This window comes from Pararge aegeria, chromosome 18 (assembly GCF_905163445.1).
Source record: "Pararge aegeria chromosome 18, ilParAegt1.1, whole genome shotgun sequence".
NCBI classification, from domain to species: domain Eukaryota; kingdom Metazoa; phylum Arthropoda; class Insecta; order Lepidoptera; family Nymphalidae; genus Pararge; species Pararge aegeria.
The window spans coordinates 7,445,229-7,466,811 of NC_053197.1; the positions used below are offsets into that span (position 1 = coordinate 7,445,229).

Here is a 21,583-nt window from a genome sequence, read left to right on the forward strand (position 1 = left end):
TGGAACGATTCGGTCGTGGCTAGTTACCACCCTACCGATAAAGACGTTCCGAAGAGTAACTTGTAGTGGAATAAATAAAAGAAAAAACACTAAAAATAAATCAATGTAAAAACAAAATTAATATCAGTACCAATAATCGGTACATATGTTCCACACACGATACCACAGCATACACACACACACCCAGACACGTCAAACATATAACACTCCGTCGTTGGTTAAAAAGACTTGCATCTTTATAGATAATATTTATATAATAATTGCAAATTATTATCCAAAGAGAATATAATCGCAAGAGAAACTTTATTATTATTATTTGTCAAAGTCAAGATATTTTTTTGATATTTTATTTTTATTCGTGTTGTGTTGTAAATAATGTCCGCGAATCTTTCGTCAAAGCAATTTCAAATTACATCGTACTGAATGTTTTAATAACTCAATTGAAATAAGCCGAATGTTTGTTTAAAACTTTTTGCGAGTTTAATTCAATTTTCATTGAATACAAATTCAATAAAGCTTTAAAAGTTTTTCAAAGTGAGTAGACATTCGTTCTTCTATGAATAAAAAGCGGTTTGCTGCTTTGAACCCATAATAACACTTGTAAAATAGTATTTTCTTAAAAACTAAATAAACAATTTCTTTCATTCAATCGTTATTGAAACTGTTATTACCGGATTTAACTAAATTTGAGTTTAATTTTCCATTTAAAACGTAGCTTCATATGCACTTTGTGTGCGTAAAAGCACTGCCTACCATATAATTTTATTATCTTCTCTCTAACTCTTATTAGAGGAAAAATATATATTTAATATAAGTATCTATGTATCTTTGTGAACGCCATGTTAGTGACGTGAATAACCTGTGTCTGTATAACATTGTAAGTTGTATCAGTTCTAACATTCTCTTGACCACAATTAGTGACTTGTAATTTGACAGAATTTGTGGTAAACTTGACACATCTTCGTACAAAAAATGTGTCAAAGTGCATCACGTTATCTACAATGTCTTCTTAGAAAGTTGAATCTATAACGGCCTGTGCACACCACGTTTTTTAAACGCGCCATCGACGGCCGTTTGTTGCAATACAGTCGCATCACGCAAGCGAGTCAGACGCAGTCTGTAGACCTTTGCACACCTGTATAAATTCAAACACGCGTTTTTAAGACAAAACTAGGTTTTTTTAACCGTTGTTAAAATGTCCGTATTTTTAGAACTTGCATCTTTAATTTATATAAGTTTGTAGATTACTTAATGAGTATATATTACATATTATTTAGAATCCTATACTATCAAAGCATGTCTTTATTGCTATTTTATATCCTATATTTATATCCTAGCTTTACTTTTAAGTTAACGAATACAGTTATCACCATCACTAACTTTAGTGCAACATGTTAAATGTATGAACGCTTCAGAAGTGCCTGTGATAAGGTTTACATGAATAAAACGATTTTGAATTTTTATCTAATTCACTGCATGGGATTCTTTTTCCGGATTTCAAGCGCTGTATTACCACTAAGTACGCCATATAGAATCAGGGCAACAATCTCTCTCGTCTGGAGATTTCGTTCTTCAAAGTTCATACTAATTGACACAATAAGGTGTATTTCTAGTGTTACCGCGATGGAGTCTGAAAACCGCACGCTGGCTCGTCACAAACACGATGAAGAGAACTGGCGGCGTCGCTGTGGCTGTTTGCGGACTAGTGACAAGCTAAAACAGATCATCGACTGTTTCCCGCCTCCACCGCCACCTACACCCGAATATCCAAAAGGAACGAGCGCTGTAATCAATATTCCCTCACTGCTCGGCTAGTATGGGCAGGAGACAATTATATCCCCGGGGAATGGATAACAATTTATCTTCTCCCACAGCTTTATCAAATCTCTGAGCACTGGCGCACAAGTCGCAATAATATTCAAATAATAAACGGAGGTAAACTTCTCCTATTCCATGTTACCGGGATGTAGGTGGACACGTTATTTATATCCCTTGTTAGATTGATCTCTTGCCCGTGCTAGCCCTGCAGAACAAGATTTTTTTCCTCTAAATTCAGAGGTCTGGTTTTCGAGTAGTGAAATACTTTGACGCCAGAGTAAAATGTTATGTGTATTGCATTAAAGCTCAAATTTGCCTGGAGCACCTCATCTAATACTTTCGGCAGAACCTTTGTAAAATAAAAATCAAAAGTACGGGATTGGCGACTCTAAAATAGAGAGATAAGGTTCATTCTACATTGACGGTATAGAGTTTGATATGTGAACACGTCATCTCGATTGCGAGCAAGCAAATCTTGTAATAACTTATCACCACCCCTCTTCTTCCCGCGGGTATCGTACGAGGCGACTAAGGGAATATAACGGAGAACGGGCAGCAGCGTCCTCTGTGCTTCTACTACCATCTATTTCGGTCAACAACCCGCCTGTCCAGCGTCATGATTATGGACAGACCCGCCCGTTGGGAGAGGCCTTGATGTTTCATATTTTATTTTTTATTTTACTCCATTTAGCCCTTGACTGCAGTCCCACCACACAGTTACTTTAGTAAGTTATGATACAGTCTAAGGTGGTAATAACCTAAGCTTTTAGGACTGTGACTGTTATATTGAACCCGTACCTAATCTACCGAAGCAGAGATGGCCTAGTGGATAGGACTTCGGCCTCACTTTCGGGGGCCGAGTTCGAACCCCGAAAGTGACGTAGGTACCACTAAGTTAAATGCGGTTCCAATATCACTTGCTTTAATGGTGAAGGAAGACATCGTGAAGAAACATGGATGCCTGTGAAATGTCAATATCTTCTGAAAGGCGTGTGAAGACCATCAATCCGCACTGGGTTAGAGTGGTGGACTACGCTCTAATTCGACTACCTTTCTCATTTTCGGAGCAGATTCGTGTCCTTTAGCGGCCTGCTTATTGGTTATTATTAATGATAACTCGAAGTCACTTTCTGCGCGACTTCGTCTACGTGGACATCAAACCTAATTGGTTCCAGAGGGAACAAAATTGTGTAAGAAATGAGGGAAAGATTAATTTCATCCCTTCCATTCTTTTTCCTTCTCATAGATGTAAGCTATAATCCATATACCTACAGGCAATTGGATTAGAGTTGTTGGATAAATAAGCTATTTATTTATTTTTAAAATCTTTTGCATGCAATATTTTGTAGCTCGGGAACACCTGCATCTCTGCGTTCTGCACGAACGTCCATCACTGCTCAACTCTCCAGCCCCCAGCACACAACAAAGTGGTGAAGCTTATCAAAGAAACCCACGAAGAGCTCGAGCCAGATAAAACTTTGAAAAAAGTAAGCAACCAAAAGTCAGTAATTATAGTACGAGTAAGTACGCCATAAGTTTCCAGATTTGGAACTTACACGGATAAGGCCGGAGATTGGGACGTCCATTTTTATTTTACGACCCCGACACGTCCTTGACGACCCGGACGACGACATTACGACGGAGAATGCTCCGTCGTAAAGAGAATGCTAGAGTTTTAGGGTAAACATCGACGTCACAACGACAACAAAGCGTCTTCACTGAAGATGAGATCCCCGATTTCTTACGTAACCCGGACGTGGGCTTCATCTACGGCCACGGGGGCGTATGGATTCACCGTCCTATCGGTCCACCAATTCCGACGTCCGCCGAAGCCGAGGTCCGAGTCTCGCAGGAGACGCCCCTAGAGACGTCCGACCGATATTTCCCTGGGGCTCAAAACCCTTTATTTGGCGGCGCTTCGAGCTCGCTCCGACCGGATCCCCCTGTGACGCTGTCGAAACCCATAAGGTTACGAGCTACTTACATTCCAAATCCTCACAACGTCCATGTTCAGCCCAAAAAGTAGTATTTTTGGGCTGACAATGAACGTTGTGTGTGCATGCGCCCATTTTCTAGGCAATAAAATAGGCGCATTCTTTTCTCGCTTTCCTTCTATAGTTATCCACGACTTGTGTACTTGTGAAATCTTATACTAATTAATAAAGGTGAAAATATATAATAATAATAATTTATTTTTTAATTTATTATTATTATATATTTTCAGCTTTATTAATAATTTATTTATTTCATATTGAAAAATGTATACAACAGAAATGTCCTTATGGACACAGTGAAAAATTTGTTTGTTTACTTGATCTCGGGAACTACTGGTCCGATTTGAAACATTTTTTCAGTAGGCACTTGATAGCCCATTTATCGAGAAAGACAAGGCTATATATCTTCACGCTAAGACAAATAGGATCATAGCACCAATGAAGAATGTTTCAGTGTTTTCATTCCCTTGGACGCAAAGCTATGTCGGTAGGGCCAGATAAAATTCAGAAATTAAGAAATCTTATATTGCCCCAGCCAGGGTTTAAACCTGGAAACTACTTTTTACAAGAACACAGCATTTACAATATCGCCAGGGTGAACGTCAAACATTTGTTGGTATGTTTCTAAATAATGTGTATCAAGTGGACACTGGTTGGTATAAACAATTAAAAAAACCTAAATGATGTAGGCTGGAAACTGGAATTTAATCGTAAAAGAAGATGTAATCACTTGTAAACATCGTCGTCGTGACATAGGCCACGCGCTCTTTCCACAGTTCTTGGAGGACGTTAAACTAACATTTTATTCTTAAACTGATGCTTTATCTATACGAAGCTTAGCGTTCGCGGGCCGGGCATTGGCCATAGTAGGCTGAGTTTTATACCTCCTGTTTTTTTAATGCAACTAAAAGCTGGCCCTCGACTGCAATCTCATATTCAGATAACTGGTAGGTTATGATTATAAGACGCTAGTGGGCTATAGAAACCTAATTGGTTTCCACTCGGCGTCTTACCGGGACGGTAAATCGTTTAGCGGTGCGTCCGACACAGCCAACTAGCTAACTAGCCACGGCTGAAGCCAGTGGAACCCAGTAGACAAGACCAAAGAAAATTACCACATTGTTCCCTGCCCGGGATCGAACCCGGGACGTCCATTCATAAGACAACAGCACTCACAATTACGCCAGAAAGGTTGCGCTTTCAACAAATAAGAACGTGAATTTCAAGCACTTTTTCCTATTTTTTTTTATATTCGTACTACAACAATACACACATCGCCATCTATCCCCAACACGTAACTTGTGTTGTGGGTAATAAGATGACTGCTGAATATTTTTATAAATAAAATACATAAATATGTATACTATAAGTATTTATGGATATTATACATGTTCATCACAAAAACATTTATCCTGTTGTGGGAATCGAACCCACGGCCTTGAACTGAGAAAGCAGGGTCGCTGGCCGCTGCGCCAATCCGTCGTACTTTGTCTGTATTTACCTGTGGAATAAGTTGCCTGGGGACGTAGTAAGGTGATTATCATTATCGGCTCAACCCATTACCGGCTCAACTACAGGGCTCGGGTGTCGTCAAACAGTTAGAAGGGTTTTTGCCGTAGTCCATCACTCTGGCCAAGTGCGGATTGGTCGACTACACACGCCTTTAAGAAATTATGGAGAACTCTCAGGCATTCAGGTGTCCTCACGGTGTTTTCCTTCACCGTTAAAGCAAGAGGTATTTTAATTGGTAGATCGAGATCGGAACACTGAGCTGTCACCACGTAGTAAGGTCGTAAACTCAAAACTGCGAATGGGTGCATACGAGTAATATAGATGTAAACAGATTTGCGTGCTGCTATTTTTAGAAGAAAACAGATTTTTAGATTTTTTCAGTGCATCCATTTCTTAGGTGTATAAAAGCTGAAGGACACAATGCTTGTATGAAGCATAAAGCTTTAAAAATTGTCTCAAAACGGACTAAAAAATAAGTCAACAGTGTGACGTAATAACGGAAAGAATGTGCGACGCTAATCAATTCGCAAGTTCTTGCAATGCGTCGTGCGAGCTCATATTATTCCTACTATGGCATCGCAGTTTTGTGTTGGCGTCCTGGATGCAGATACATAACATAATAAATGCAGAGATGGAAAAGTATCTGTGTGATAAATGTTCACCTGGAATGTTTTTTAGTGTCTGGGTGTTTATCTGTATATTATAAGTATCATATTCATAAAAATATTCATCAGCTATCTTAGTACCCATAACACAAGCTACGCTTACTTTGGGGCTAGAACGCGATGTTTGTATTGTAGTGTACTTATTTATTTTACATAACCAATTTAAGAGCGAAAATGATTGATGTAAAGAACATACAGCATAATTATTTTACACTAGAAGTCCGACTTCGTTCGCGTACTGTCTACAACTTCCGTCTATCTTTTTTTTTGTTGAAAGCGACGACCCCCGTGGCGTAGTGGTGGGCGATGTTGTCTTATGGGTGGAGTATCCGGGTTGGATACCTGGCAGGGACAATTTGGGGATTTATAATTTCCAAATTTTTTATGAACGGATTGGGATTCCACTGGCTTCGGCCATGGCTATTTACCACCGTAACTACAAAATACGTACTGCAAAGCGATTTAACCTTCCATTACAAACCCCTAACATGTTAGCCCGCTATTATCTTAGACAGCATCGTTTACCACCAGGAGTTATTGCAGTCAAGGGCTAACTAGTAGTGGAATCAAAAAGGCAAAGATTACGTTTAGTTGCCTTGTCCAATGAACCTATAGAAGGCCACTGAAACCATATTGTTTGTTTTCGGTTGAAACGTTTCGTGATTTCTTATCTCTCTAGGTTAATACCACTGGCTAATTTATTTCCGTGGACTGAGGATATTCTAAATAGTAGTAAAATAATGTAGTAGTATACTACATTATTTTAACCGACTTTCAAAAGAGCGATACGTTTGTTATATAAGACTTTTTTTTTTTTTAAATTCGACGTTTTAAAGTAGATCGGATCTAAAGTCTACGAATCAAAATAAACAAACGATTAGCCTGTTTCAAAATATTTTTCCAAGCAGATGATATATTTTTTTTTTTTACATGTATTTGTAGAGAATTGTTAATGTTGATTAAATTAAAATAGCGCTATAACGTAACAAATTTTCTTATCCGTCTTTTTCCTTACATTTTCGGGAAATGTCCTAACTTTGTTATAAGTTAACAAAAAAGCTTTCTTTTACTTATGCCCTCCTAGTCGCGAATAAGCGATATTTTTTCTCTAGACTCCTAAAGAAGTTCACGCAGACGAAGTCACGGACAGTAAATAGTAACATACATAATCATCATTTTGATTAGAATGCAATTTTATAAACAATTAGTGTTATCTTAATTGAAATCAGATATTAACTTACCATTTTATTAGCAGCTTGTGTACATAAACCACTTATCATCTTACGTATCCTTCCGTTTGGCGTGTTTTGTTTGTTGCGGCCCAAATTACTCAACCTTTAAGTCGGTAACTAATATTATCTATAAATGCGAAAGTTTGTTTGTTTATTAGTTCGTTTCTTGTCCTACCTTTACGCCCTAACTAAGAAACCAATTAACTAGACTTTTGGCAAAGAGTTAGATGAAAGGACGGAGGGTAACAGGCTTGTATTGATCCCGAAAAAAAAAACGGTTTCCACCTGATTCCACGGAAACGAGAACGGGTTCCACGGGATTAAAAAAAACCGAGGTAAAGACGAAAGTCATAATTAATCATTTACCAGTCCATTATAGGGCACGTGTCTGTCAGAATAAGAAGGGTTTAGGATATAGTCCGGCACGCTGCGGATTGATAAACTTCACACTCTTTGGCGAACATTATAGAGAACATTATGGAGAACACAGGCAAGTTTTCTCACGATGTTTACCTTTACCGTTTAAGCAAGCGATATTTAGTTGTTTAAAATGCACATAAGTCCGAAAGAAAGAACCGGGATCTAAATGGGTCACCGGCCACCGCGTGAAGCCGAAGTCCTAGCCACTATGTATCACCGCTTACAAATTAGTGTAAATACTTTTGACGGTCGAGTGGCGCAGTGGGCAGCGACCCTGCTTTCTGACTCCAAGGCCGTGGGTTCGATTCCTACAACTGGAAAATGTTTGTGTGAGGAACATGAATGTTTTTCAGTGTCTGAGTGTTTATCTGTATATAATAAGTATTTATGTATATTATTCATAAAAATATTCAAAAGTCATCTTAGTACCCATAACACAAGCTACGCTTAATTTGGGGCTAAATGACTATGTGTGTATGGTCGTTTAAAAAAAAAAATTGTTCACTTTATCTATGCTGTTTTTGCGTTTCTAGGTTAGAACTTGGCACGTGTTGAGCGCGCTGGTGCAGTTACTGCAAATATCAGTGATGGCTACTGCACTTGCGTTTTACTACTTCATCTTCTGCTACATGCAGCTCGTATACCAAATGTTGATGGGCACTTTGTTTTTGTTTTTCTAGGCCAGAACTTGGCACGTGTTGAGCGAGTTGGTGCAGTTGCTGCAAATATCAGTGATGGCTACTGCACTTGCGTTTTACTACTTCATCTACTTCTACATGCAGTTCGTATACCAAATGTTGATGGGCACTTTGTTTTTGTTTTTCTAGGCCAGAACTTGGCACGTGTTGAGCGAGCTGGTGCAGTTGCTGCAAATATCAGTGATGGCTACTGCACTTGCGTTTTATTACCTCATCTACTGCTACATGCAACTTGTTTACTACATGTTGAGGAGTGCTCTATATTTCCACAATGCCGACGGGTAAGTTATAAGTGCTGGCTATACAATAAAGCAGGTGACTCTGATATCTATAACATACTTATTTCTAGGATCCCAGAAAAATAGTCACATTACCTATTATAGTATTTTGGTTGGTTGGTTTGGTATTAAATCGTTTTTTTTTTTACCTGTTGTTTGTCATATACATTTGGCAATTTTGTTGATCTTAGGATTATTATTTTCGATATTACTATAATGTATGGGCAATAGAGATAATAAAACGTAGATAGTTGTTGTTGGGACGTTAACAACAAGACTTAAGAACGTTCAAAGAACAATTTTCACATTACTATTACGACTTTTTTAAATATGAATTTTTTTTTCAGAGCCATGAAAGTAACAATAGCAGTAGTAACAATAACATCATTCGTTGTTGCCTTCAATCTTATTCTGAAAATTGAAAAGTTAGTTGGTGTTTTCTAATGAACGAATGTTTATAAACCATGGAAATGCGAATTAAATTTTTATGTACTTACAAATACCAATAATGTGTTATAATCACTGATACTACTTACATTATTCATTGGGTATATTATTATCATCATCATTCGAACATCATCTTAACCGATGGACGTCCGGAAATCGGGTTTGTTTAAAAGCTACAAAATGTTTGCTATGGGCGAAACGATAATGCGTCTTGGTCAAATTTGTAGAGATGGTTGAGCAGCTAGTTCTTTAAGCTTGGTTTTGTCACCTTTTTTGGAGAAGTAAAACAGTATGATTTTGCTTCTGTACCAAGCCTTGGCAATGTGCTGAACGACGGTAGTGAACACGTAGACGACTTTAAGTATCGATTTTCCAACTGCTTTAAGAAGGTCTGCTGTGACTCCGTCATCCTTCATCGCCTTGTTATTTCTAGGATGTTTGAGAGCCATAATTTATTGTCGTAATTTCTTCGAAAGATTGCCAGATCAATTTAGTTGAGCAGTCCGTAGGACCTTGATCAAGATATCAGATCTAAGGTATCTAAGTGGATTACCACCATGATTGTGGGGCTAGTCAATTAGATTGGCTTTGTTCGACAGACAAATTCTCAAATTCTCATGAGACTGTATTAGTCTTGATTCTTGGTTCTGAATGTTTAGTGAGAAAACTTGTGACTCTTAGCAAGTATCAGTGATTAAAAAATATGTATTAGAAATAAACGACTGAATTCTTTGTAAAATGGTTTTTGTAGATTCTAATAAAGTATCGCAAATTGTGATCTAGTTTAATAAAGTGTTTTACTGTAAGTGTTTGCTTAGTTTTATCTGTAGATAATGATAGACACATTGCCCGGTCCTAGTCCTACTTGGGATGAAGCATTGTCTTTAATTGTTTCTATTATTACAGTTACTTAACTTTAAGTAGTAATTCTTATTGAAGTACTTTAATAACCAACGCCGGGCAGCGGTTCAAGAACAATGTAGCATGACTGTCGTTTTCACACCTGGACATTAAAATTTTTTCATGGTTTTTGCTTGATTGCTATCTCATCTGATGGTAATTGATATTTCAATCGACTGGTTGGCTTATGAAAAAAGTTCTACCTTTTAGAATAGAAAAGAATAGAAAAACTTTAATGCGACAAAACCAATAGGAAAAACAGAATGAAAACATTTATAGAAGTAGTACTTAGTGCTAGGGTGCAAAAGCGGACTTATCACTAAAATTGAACTTTTAAAGACAACCTGAGTGTGCGAAGCCGATAAAAAGGTGGAAAGTGGATGGTGGATAAAGTATGTAAAAATAAAATTGAATAAACTTACATGAACATATATGCTATATTTACGTAATAAGTACAAACATACCGGAAAACGTACATATGGAATAGATATTTATGATGCATATTTATGTTATCATAAACTTACACAATAATCAATTATATAGATAAGTAATCATTTATTGGATTATATGGACTACGAAGGGAACGTCATGCGCTATCTTGCCGAGTTAGCTCTTCGCTATCGGTAGAAAAAAAGAGTAGGTTAAACGGTTTTGTCCCACAATGATCACGCAGACCAGCGGGTTGGTTTTCGCATGACTAGACTTATATGAGTTTGAGCTGCTACCCGACAACATTCTGCGCCAATTAGAGACATTTGTGAATGGTTTGGGATGACGTGCCTGGGGCTTATCTGGAACGGGGCGAGCCCGTCCTTGCTACATACTCATAGTACAAGAAGTTGTGCCCTTATACTATGAAAATGCAGCATGGATTACTCAGATAATAATTGTTCAAGCCCGCCCACCCAAGTTGGCGTAGTGGAAAGGGTCAAAGCTCTCAGTACCTGTCTGCTACAAACAGGCCAGCCCAGTAGTGGGAAATCAAAAGGCTGAGGTTCACAATGATAGAAACTCTCTAGACAAGTCGTGGGCAGGCCCATTGTATAGAATACTAATATATAAAGCTGAGAATTCGTTTGTTTACTTGAACGCGATGATCTCATGAACTAGAGTTCCGATTAAAAAAATTAATTCAGTGTTGGATAGCCCATCTATCGTTACTGGCTATGACTAGAACCAATAAATAATGTTTCAAAATCGCTGCATAAACGGTTAAAGTTTCGATAAAATCATGTATGACTAAGTTGTTCCCGTTTAAAAGTTCTAAAAAAAAGTTCGGAACAACACATATGTCTATCTTTGAAGGTGGAGTAGGGTTAAGTTCTTAGTTTTTGTTCTGTACCCCAGAGATTTTAAAACATTTACTCTGGAGGTCGTATTCTCGTACCCTAAATATTCAATTAAAAAACTGTATAGCACTTCGCCTAGGTTATTGAGGCACCGGCAAGAACTATGCGAACTGCAGTATTTCACAGCTGAAGAGATTCAGAGGCTGCGCGCCCACTTTGCCTCCAACCGCCGTGCAAGACGCATGTAACAAACGACCGGCGTTTAGCTAACCGCGAGTTCACGCGGACGGTTTAGTGCTCCATATATTGTATTCATGGTATCTTACCTCGGTGTGTGGTGTATGATTAAATGAGAGAAGGCGAAAAGTGTCGACCGCTAAGTGTCGTACGTGCAAAATGGTTTTAAACCTGAGGTAAGTGGAGTAGATGTAATTATTGTTTTACTAACTTTATGGTCTTTATGCGTAGAATGTTTTTTTTTTAAACAGCACAGGGACAATAGATTTTAAATTGCACCATAACATACATTTATTACATACAAATATAAGATGTGAGGAACGCATTTGGTTGTATAATTATTATAATTACTTTTACATGTACCTACCAATGATAAATAAATAAAATAAATATTTTGGTAGTACTAAGTAGAATAAGGTGAAATGTAATTTATAAGATTGTTAATAAAGGCTATTATTACAAAAAAAAAGTCCTTTACAAGTTGGGCCTTGATTGCTTAGCTGTTGATGAGTGATGTTAGCGGGCTAATCTGTTAGGGGTTTTTCAGTTTTATGAAACTAGTTGTCTCTGCGCTGCGTCGCACAGGAATACTAAAATGCTTGACGACACGTCTTTGTAGGGTGGTAACTAGGTCTAGAAATAGTAATAAGCAGACTTAGGGGTGGTACACTATACAGCTTCATACCTAGGTTACTAGGGGATAAAAATAAATCAGTGATCTGTGTGTAAATAAAAAATAACTCTGAGTAACACACCTGTTAGATAGGTCTGAAAAAGCCTTCACTGAAAAAATGTTATGATGTATGTAAAAGATAAAATGTACTTAGAGATTTGGGATATTTTAGGAACACAAGAAGTTTTTCAGTAGGTAGGTTATACTATTTCAATTTAGTTATTTATATGTTAGGTAGGTAGGTGGGCACTTCCGAAAATATACATGTTCGATGCTTTTTTCATCTAAGTATTTTGGAAGAATAACATAAAATTGACTTACGAAAATCTAAAAATAAGCTCCTAACAGTTTTCGAAGATTTATTTAAAATATGTCGAATATTTTGTAAATAGTGTAAACCTAAAAGGTGCCCGGGAAATATAATTTGGGAAATTATAACATCTGAATTTTCTCTCAGGTCAGGTCGGCCGTAGCTAGTTAGAGCCCTACCGACAAAGACGTGCCGCTAAGCGACTAAACGTTCCGGTACGATGATACCGATTAGTGCATGGGTTCAACATAACTTTGACGGCCGATTGCAGCGACCCTGCTTTCTGAGTCCAACGCCGTGGGTTCGATTCCCACTACTGGAAAATGTTTGTGTGATGAGCATGAATGTTTTTCAGTGTCTGGGTGTTTATGTATATTCTAAGTATTTATGTATATTATTTATAAAAAAATATTCATCAGTCATCTTAGTACCCATAACACAAGCTACGCTTACTTTGGGGCTAGATGGCGATGTCTGTATTGTCGTAGTTTATTTATTATTTATTTTATAACTGCAATACCCCTTAGAGGCTAGCCCTTTACCATCTTAGACTGAATCATCACTTACCAGCAGGTGTGATTTCAGTTAAGGGCTAACTTGTCGAGGTATAAGAAAAATCTTCTTCATCAACCATCAATTAAACAGTAAGTACATAATTGACCAAAGGTGGTCAGCGGCTGTTAGATCGTGATTACTTAAAATAAAGGTCTTGTAATAAGATTTATAATAGTAACAATAGTTAAAATGAAATGCTGTTATTAAACCTGTTGCGAGAGTTTTGCATTTGAGATTCTTTTATCCCGAGAATCTTAGTGTGATTTGCAAATATGTAATATATAGGTTAATGGGACGAACTAGTCGGTAAAATAAAAAAATCAAACGGAGATAACATGGAGAAATATCGCTTGAAAAATTCTAATCATGTCAACCGATGGACCACTGGTGATCTTTGCCGCTTGCGTCCACCGGTTCTCAGCAACTGATTTGATATCGTCGTGCACCTAGTCGCGGTCGTTATTCGAACACCTTGGAACCCCAACGTCCATCGGTGATCTAGCTACGAGTAGGTATGTGCCCCGCCGGATCGTCTCAATTCTGATACTCTTGGCATAGCTTTGTTTATCCCCGCTGAGTGAATCTGAAAGAAAGAAAACACATTTATTTGTTCTGCATCATAAAGCACAACTAATAAAATAAGGAAAAAGGTAAAAATAAATAATGAAAGAAATTAAACTAAGTTGTAACTAAACTATCAATAGGGTATTTGCCTGTATTAAAAATATCACTTGTGCTGGTTTAATCCTCGAAGATTATTATTTTTCAATATTTTTTCATTTCGCAATACTAGAAAATATAGTAATAACAAGCGTAACTGCAGTTAACTATCTGTTTTAACTTTTTTTACTTATGACTCTTTTTCAATCACGTGATTTAAAACCTAGCGTTTTGACGCCATTTTTGTTTATTAGAATTTATTTATAGAATTTCATTCTATAAATAAATATTAGAATAAAACTTATTTTTAGCTTTAAAATAACATTATGGTTCATTTGAGACGATTCAAAAGAAGTAGTCAAACACCAAAGTGCACCTTTAAGCCGCTGAAACAAAATGGTCGCAATTCAGCATAGTGCTGCAGATTTATAAAAAACAAAAAGAGTTTACTCTGAGCCTTATTACGTGGCCAATAGGCGATCTACGAAAGGAGTTCAAAAAAATTAAGGTCGCATTGATCCATCCGATCCATCTCCTTTTGGGAGTCTACAAATAGTTAAATAAGCATAACTTCAGTTCGGTGTCAGACAGATTAACAGTCACAAAGTTGCCGCGAAAAATTATGTTTGTACTAGTTCTGTGACCCCGCTACGCTTGAATGGAATAAACGCCGTCGACGATTTGCTTCCATTAATTCCAGTCAAATATAAAAATTTAAATGCCATATAAAATAACCATTTCTCTGCGGCTCCGAACAGTTTTTGGCATTAATATAAATATTAATGACTTATTGCGTTTACAGTATTGTTCGATTGGCTCACTTTTTTTACTTTGTCGAATCAGTTAGTAGCTTTATCGAAGCCTGATTAGGAATTCAATTGCAGTAAATAACCATGATGACACCGTTTCTTGAGCTTCTCCCATCTTTTTATTCGCAATAAAAAAATTGACTACCTGTCCTTTCTTATTCGACACTCGATTTTACTCAAATTTTTTAATTACCTTTTACTCGTATATATAGATTTGACGACCTCCCTGAAGCAGTGGTGAGCGCTGTGGTTTTAACTTGGAGGTCCCAGGTTTGATTCCCGTCAGGGACAATTTGACTTCCGTTGTGGCCAGTTAAAAAATAAAAAGAAAGATTAGAAAATGCTCTATATAGGTAGGTAATCTTGTGTGATAGGTAATCTTGTGTTGACTCTACAATAAGCAACATCCGCCTTCTTTGCTATAAGAACAAATATGAATTGCTAGTAATTGTTTAAAACTATAAATCTGAGGTATAATAAAATTTCAAATATTCGCTTTATTTAAGTTTTTCATATCCTTTATTGTCCTTAATTACAATCTTGCTATCGTGGGAAGCTAAGTGAAGCTGATATTTACAATTAAATTAGCTTTTATTGTGAATACTTAATTGACAACAATTAGAATTCTTTGCTGGGTAATTAGTGGGTATGTATCCCTAATATCATTAGATGCATAATGCATCACGCATTCTTATGTACCTTATTTACATCTGAATTGCCCAAATTCGACAAATGCCGTCATTTTATAGTTGCAAAAGAGGCCTCGACTTTGAAATAATTCCGGCTTTAGTTTATAGCACACTGCTTCAAGAGTCGTAGAACCTGCAGTCAGACTTTGCGACCATTGCAATGCTGCTCATTTAGAAGTACTTTTACATCAGTAAGCGCGCATTTATCTGATGGTGAAATTATGAAAAAATGTGAATTGACGCTATACAGCATTTAATTGAAATGATGCCAATGTCATTCGGGATGATTATATTAAAATGCTAAATTTTATTAAAATTAAATTTCTGCTATAGTATTCCGCGAGCTTTATCTTCTGTTCAGAGAAGCAAATGTTTAAACAATTAGAGTCCCGAGTAATTCGAGAAAATAAAAAAAAAGTGTGCACTGATAAAATGCTAAGAATTGCAGTAAAATATTACTTTAGTATTTTAGTATCAAAGACGCATTTTTTTCATTCCACTCATTATCAAAGACCACAAGATATGACATATATTACTCTAACCTTGACCAATTTATATGTGTACTTCTGGTGCTGATATGTGTAAGCCAGGACACACGACTCAAGACACAAAACTCACCAATGTCTGTGATAATTAGATTTTTTACTTACATAACTCTCTAGGTATAATGTAATGTAAACAATGTGCAAAGGTTTAAAGTGCTTAATGTGACCCGAGGCGTGCGCTAACGGTGCGTTCCGCTACTGCCCATAAACTTTATGCTGATCAAGCAAAACAGGAACATTTACAAAACTATTTCAAAAGCTGCAAAGTTTAAAAAATAATGTTTGCACGATAATTTAACCACGATCACTTCACTGTAATACAACTAAATAAGTAAATAAATAAGTCTTCCAGACAATCATTTTATACTTATTAGACCCACAAACAAATCTTCGCCATCTATTAAAATACTTCTGAACTGTTACGGACCACGAATAAACAACGACATAAATTAAAAAAAATTAAAGGAACGGTATAAACATGTTACGAATGGTTAGGTATACCAAACTAGCTGGTACTACCTATAACAGACAGATCATAGATCACTTGTTTAATTCTGTGACTTACTGTCATGGCGTAAGGCTTACGTGTATCTCGCCGCCCTGGTGGTTAATTAATTCTTAGCGGATAAAAATCCCTTTTCAGCGCGTGTTTTTCGGCAGGGTGGTGACTAGCCACGACGGAAGCCTCCCAAGTAACTTAATTAATTCTTCTATATCTTTGAATATATTGAATAAGAGTTGTATATCTTTGGCATACGAGAATAAAGTAACTAAAAATAAAATGCAGGGAACTTAGAAATAGTCTTTTTTTTTGTTTTAATTTATAGTATTAATTAAAATGATCTGTAAGTTTAAAACCATTTCCATAAGCAGACCAACACTCCGAAGAAAAACGTCATGCAACGTGCAGCCCTGTGTCTATCAACCTAAGGCGCAGGTGTTAAGCTTCATGAGCCTGTAATGACACTGGCAACCACGCCCTTCAGACCAGAACTCAGCATGGAAACAATGCTGTTTTGCAGCAGAAACAAGCATGGTAGTACTTCCCTGGACGAGCTCTGTCACAAAAAGCTCTCATTACTACTACTATAGAGAAGAAAGTCTTTTCAAGTTCGTAGCCTAAATGCAGTTTTTGTTCACTGTTTAAATATTATAGTAATTATAATATTGCATAAGTGTAATTACAACAATTAACGACCTCGTGCCATCGAGTGAGGAGCAGTGCTCAGGAAGGAACGAGGCCGAGAAGTAGGAAGCGGTTCGAGGCCGACTCACTTCCGAACCGTTTCCACTATTAATAACTTTTTTATCTGATCATATACTAAATGTTACAATACCGATTACCATCCATCCATACCTAGTAAAAAACGTTTTTAGTAGCCCGTTCATTGACGAAGGAAGGCTCTAAGATATCGCGCTACAACCTATTATACCGCGGGTCAAACGGAAAACAGCTTAAAATATTAGAAACTTGTAGGCTTTGTGCTTTTGAAGAAGCTAATCCTAGAAAATACTAGTGTATATGTACTAGTACATATTCTTGTGACAGCAAGACTTTATTGAGGTTCTAAAAGATTATATTAAACTAGCTGTTACTTCTAGCCTGTGACTTCATTCCTAGGTTTGGGATGACAAATGATAACGTGACATTTTCTGTGATAAAAAAAATATCCATGCCGTTTCCAGCATGCAATCTACTTTATTTTAATAATTTTGTCCGAAATCGGTTTAGCTGTGATGTCGTGCATAGATAGGTAACAAAGGTTATATTCTTAAATTCCCCGGGACGCTTACCTTAGTTGGTTTTTGAGATAATAGTATACTATATCCATCTCTAGGATGAATTAATGAATGAATACACTTTTATTGTACACCAAAGAAAAGAAGTAGTTACAGAGATATAAATACATATCAAGAGAGTACAATTTGGTGGCCTTATCGCTACAAAGCGATTTATTCCAGGCATAGAATGCAAGCTATATCATCATCATATCAACCAATTACTGGCCAACACTGGGCAGAGGTCTCCACCCACAATGAGAAGGGTTTAAGCAATTTATCTACCAAAGTGGCCAAAGTCCACCACGTTGGCGAATTGGTGGTCTCTACACGCCTTTGAAAACATTATGGAGAACTGTCAGGCATGCAGGTTTCCTCAGGATGTTTTTCATCGTTGAAGCAAGTGATATTTTAATCACTGAGAAAGGCACATAATTTAGAAAAGTTAATGGTGCGTGTTGGGTTTAACCTCAAACTAAATATGTGCCAAATATCATTAAGAGTGGTGCAGTAGTTGATTCGGATATAGGTAATAATAAACAGATAAACAAACTTTCGAGTTAATAATAAGGAAATTGCGGTTTACAGATAATGCAAAATAAAGGACAGAAGTTTTATTCAGAGTTTTACTTTTGTTATGAGTCATAACATAACGGAGACAATTAAGTGTAGAACAGAGCCTATGGCTAGCGTAGCGCACTCGTTTATGTCTTTTGTACCAGTAAACAATACGTTGATCAAGTTAATAGGTTTAGTGAACTTATTAGTTTGTTACTTAGTTTAGTGAACCTATAGTGAACATATAATAAAAATACAGTAGAGTTGTTTATACCAATAGCATTGATGTGTAAATATTCCTTTGAATGTACGTAGTTATCGCCATCATCTCACTACCATGTACACATGTTTTCTGTAACATCAAAGGTGCCATCTATGGGCGTATCTTAATAAAGAAACATTTGACTTTCTTTTGAGAATATAGTCAGTAGATAAATAGCATAAGTACTATGTCCTAAAATGTGTTGGTAATAGTTTTATTCGGTATCCATAAATATGTTTCAAGATTTGGGTTATTTACGTGCTACGTAAGATTTCTTCAATTCTTCTTTAAATATTTAAGGCATTTAATTCTTTCTTGCTTCAAAGAGTATTTCAATCCGTAATATAATAATGGTTAACTTAAAGCTATTATTATCGCCAGCCCGCATTGGAACAGTGTGGTGGGACTAGTACTTACCTGTGCCCAACGTTATGATATTAAGTAGGTTGATGATGATAATGAGAGAATCATGGAAATGTATACAATTTGGAAATGAATAATTAAAATGAAAGATAGATTTATAAAATAAATTAGGTACATGTACCTTTTATTAGTACATATATTATTCCTATAATAATTTAACCGTTTAATATTTCAAACGAATGAGTTAAAGTTGCACCGCTTGTCAGCAGCCCCATAAACAAATGATTGTCGATTGAAATTAAAACTGACGCTAGACTCTACCGTCGTCTGGTAACGGCTCATATCCACACCAATTAAAGTGGTTTCAAATTCAACATTCCGCGATTCCGTCTTTAGGTTCCTATATTTTGAGAGCAAGGGGTGTTTACTCCATACCTTACGCACGAAATTACACTCGCAGCGAACCGCGGTGCCCAGCTTAGCTTTCATCTAATGACAAGAATGTTGATATAAGAATTAAAGATCATACATGTATAACGTCACTTCCTGTCATGAGAAAGATACTTTGCCTTAGCTTAAAAGATGCGCTTTGCATGCATCTTAAAATATTCTTGCTCCGAACAAACATTAAATGTATCTAACAGATAAATAAGTTTAGTGGATTTACTATTCCAGAGTATTAGGTATACAAATCTTTTAATTGGGATTTATTTCAAAATTACCCCTTATTTACATTATACAATTTTTTATTGTTGAAAATGTTTGGTAAAATGCAAACAATAAAATATGATACTTTTATAAACAATTAACCGACTATGACGGCCGACTGGCGCAGTGGGCAGCGACCCTGCTTTCTGCGTCCAAGGCCGTGGGTTCGATTCCCACAACTGGAAAATGTTTGTGTGATGAGCATTAAGTGTTTTTCAGTGTCTGGGTGTTTATATGTATTTTCTAAGTATTTATGTATATATAATTCATAAAAATATTCATCAGTCATCTTAGTACCCATAACACAAGCTACGCTTACTTTGGGGCTAGGTGGCGATGTGTGTATTGTCGTAGTATATTTATTTATTTATTTATTTAATTACTTACTTAAGTTATGTATTTACTAGTTTTACTAGGTCCATTAATTTGACTCTATAAAGTACTTCAAGGAAATATGGCCTAGCTGAAACATAACTCTACTTTTTTAACGTACCAAATGAAATGTACTGTTTTATAATGCTTATTGTATTGCTAAGCAAAATCAGAAATAAATAATAGAGATAGACAACGAATCACTTTTCGATCTATGCATTCAAATTGACTTGAATCTATTTTCTTCGCTGCGAATATTAAAAACCAATCCCGATACTAAAGGTCTTTGCCATTGTTTCTGATTAGACGGGAGCATATTCTTTGTGTACTTTTGATTAGTGTAATGGTAAAGTTCAGAATTGGATTATGGGGTTTGAAATGGCTACCGCTGGCAAAACAATTTCATAGATCGCAGTGCAAGGTAATGACGCCGATATTGGTTCGTTCCGTTGGCCTGTCATTACCCCTACCGTGTCTTTTGACCTGACGTTACCTTTTCACGGACCTCCATTATAGTCCACTAATATAGTTTGAGTCATAGTAAAGCTTCTTATTAAACGGTTTTATTTAGCTCACCCCGTTTGTTTTATTTATTATTCTTGGGTCAAATTTAGTAATTCAAATTTCACCCTCTTCCTGTCAACCGATTAATCTGAAATTTTGTATACACTTTGGATTTTGGTGACAATACAATTATGTTTATTGTGACTGAGTTCGGGTAAGTAGGTTTTATCGCCATGCTTATTACTACGGCGAAGCAGCATTGTTGCTTGTTGCAATGCTATGTTCTGGTCTGAAAGTGGTCGCCTGTGAAATTACAGGCACGTGAAGTTTAAGCGGTAATGAAGTGGGAAGACTTCGACTTCACTTACAGGGGGGCCGAGTTCCAATCCCAGCACGCACCTCTTACTTTTCTAAGTACATAACTTAGAAAAGTTAGAGGTGACTGGGGAGGCGTTTTAAGCAATTCAAAATATAATTTGCTTCAACGGTGAAGGAAAACATCGTGGAGAAACCTGCATGTATGAGAGTACCTGAATACTGTTCTCAAAGGTGGGTGGAGTCCACCAATCCTCACTGGGCCAGCGTGGTGGACTTAGGCCTTAACCCCTTCTCATTGTGGGCGAAGTCCCATGCCCAGTAGTTGGCCGGTAATGGGTTGATATGATGATGTTGATAAGCTTAACACTTAAGCCTCAAGTTGATGGACACAGGCAGTGGCGTGCACAGGGTTTTTTACCAGGGTATGCATAAAGAAGGCAGATGCCATAAAATGGAACAATCCTTCGCATTAAAGAGTTATACAAAAAATTTAGGGTATGCAGAGCTTTTTTGCTTGTATGAAGTGCACGCCACTGGACAAAGGACACTGGTTTCAGGACGTGTTTCTTGCATGCCCTGTTTAGTGTTGTCCTGTTACATGGGATTGTTTTCCACTTACCATCAGCTGGGCCATCTGTTTGGACAGTTATTACTTAAAGCAATATCTTCTTTTTACCTTAGCTTAAACATAGGATTGTTGATATATAATAATGCAAAATTGCGTATTCAATGCGATTTTCCTACGTTTGTATTCGTAGCTTAAGTTGTTAAATTATGCATTTTATATTTGCTTATTATTGGATGATTATTATCTATTCTATTCTATTCTATTCTATTCTATTCTATTCTATTAATTATACGTGTCTGTGTTGTCATAGTAGGTACCTACTCAAAATGATGGCCTGATTTGAATGCGTGTTTTTGCATCACGTTATATCTGAGATAAATATTTTGCAACTAAATACAAGGGGGTATTCAATAGTTTTAA

At 36.7% G+C, this 21,583-nt stretch overlaps 2 protein-coding genes across 4 annotated transcripts in view; both read left to right on the forward strand.

The window, feature by feature from the left end:
• Nucleotides 1-386: 386 nt before the first annotated feature.
• Nucleotides 387-9,790, forward strand: LOC120631575. 2 transcript variants are annotated; one of them, XM_039901212.1, is made up of 5 exons: nucleotides 387-534; nucleotides 1,602-1,785; nucleotides 3,168-3,305; nucleotides 8,469-8,620; nucleotides 8,965-9,790. In XM_039901212.1, the coding sequence occupies exons 2-5, from the start codon at nucleotides 1,624-1,626 to the stop codon at nucleotides 9,059-9,061; spliced, it is 549 nt and encodes a 182-aa protein (XP_039757146.1). In that variant the 5' UTR covers nucleotides 387-534; nucleotides 1,602-1,623; the 3' UTR covers nucleotides 9,062-9,790. The 2 variants fall into 2 exon arrangements, with proteins under 2 accessions (XP_039757146.1, XP_039757147.1); XM_039901213.1 differs by having other exon boundaries at nucleotides 1,614-1,785.
• Nucleotides 9,791-11,498: 1,708 nt separating this feature from the next.
• Nucleotides 11,499-21,583, forward strand: part of LOC120631521 — a 31,926-nt gene continuing 21,841 nt past the window's right edge. For both annotated transcript variants that reach the window (XM_039901141.1, XM_039901142.1), the window contains exon 1: nucleotides 11,499-11,666. In XM_039901141.1, coding sequence (XP_039757075.1) covers nucleotides 11,650-11,666 — 17 coding nt within the window. In that variant the 5' untranslated portion in view covers nucleotides 11,499-11,649. The remainder of the gene's footprint in view (nucleotides 11,667-21,583) is intronic.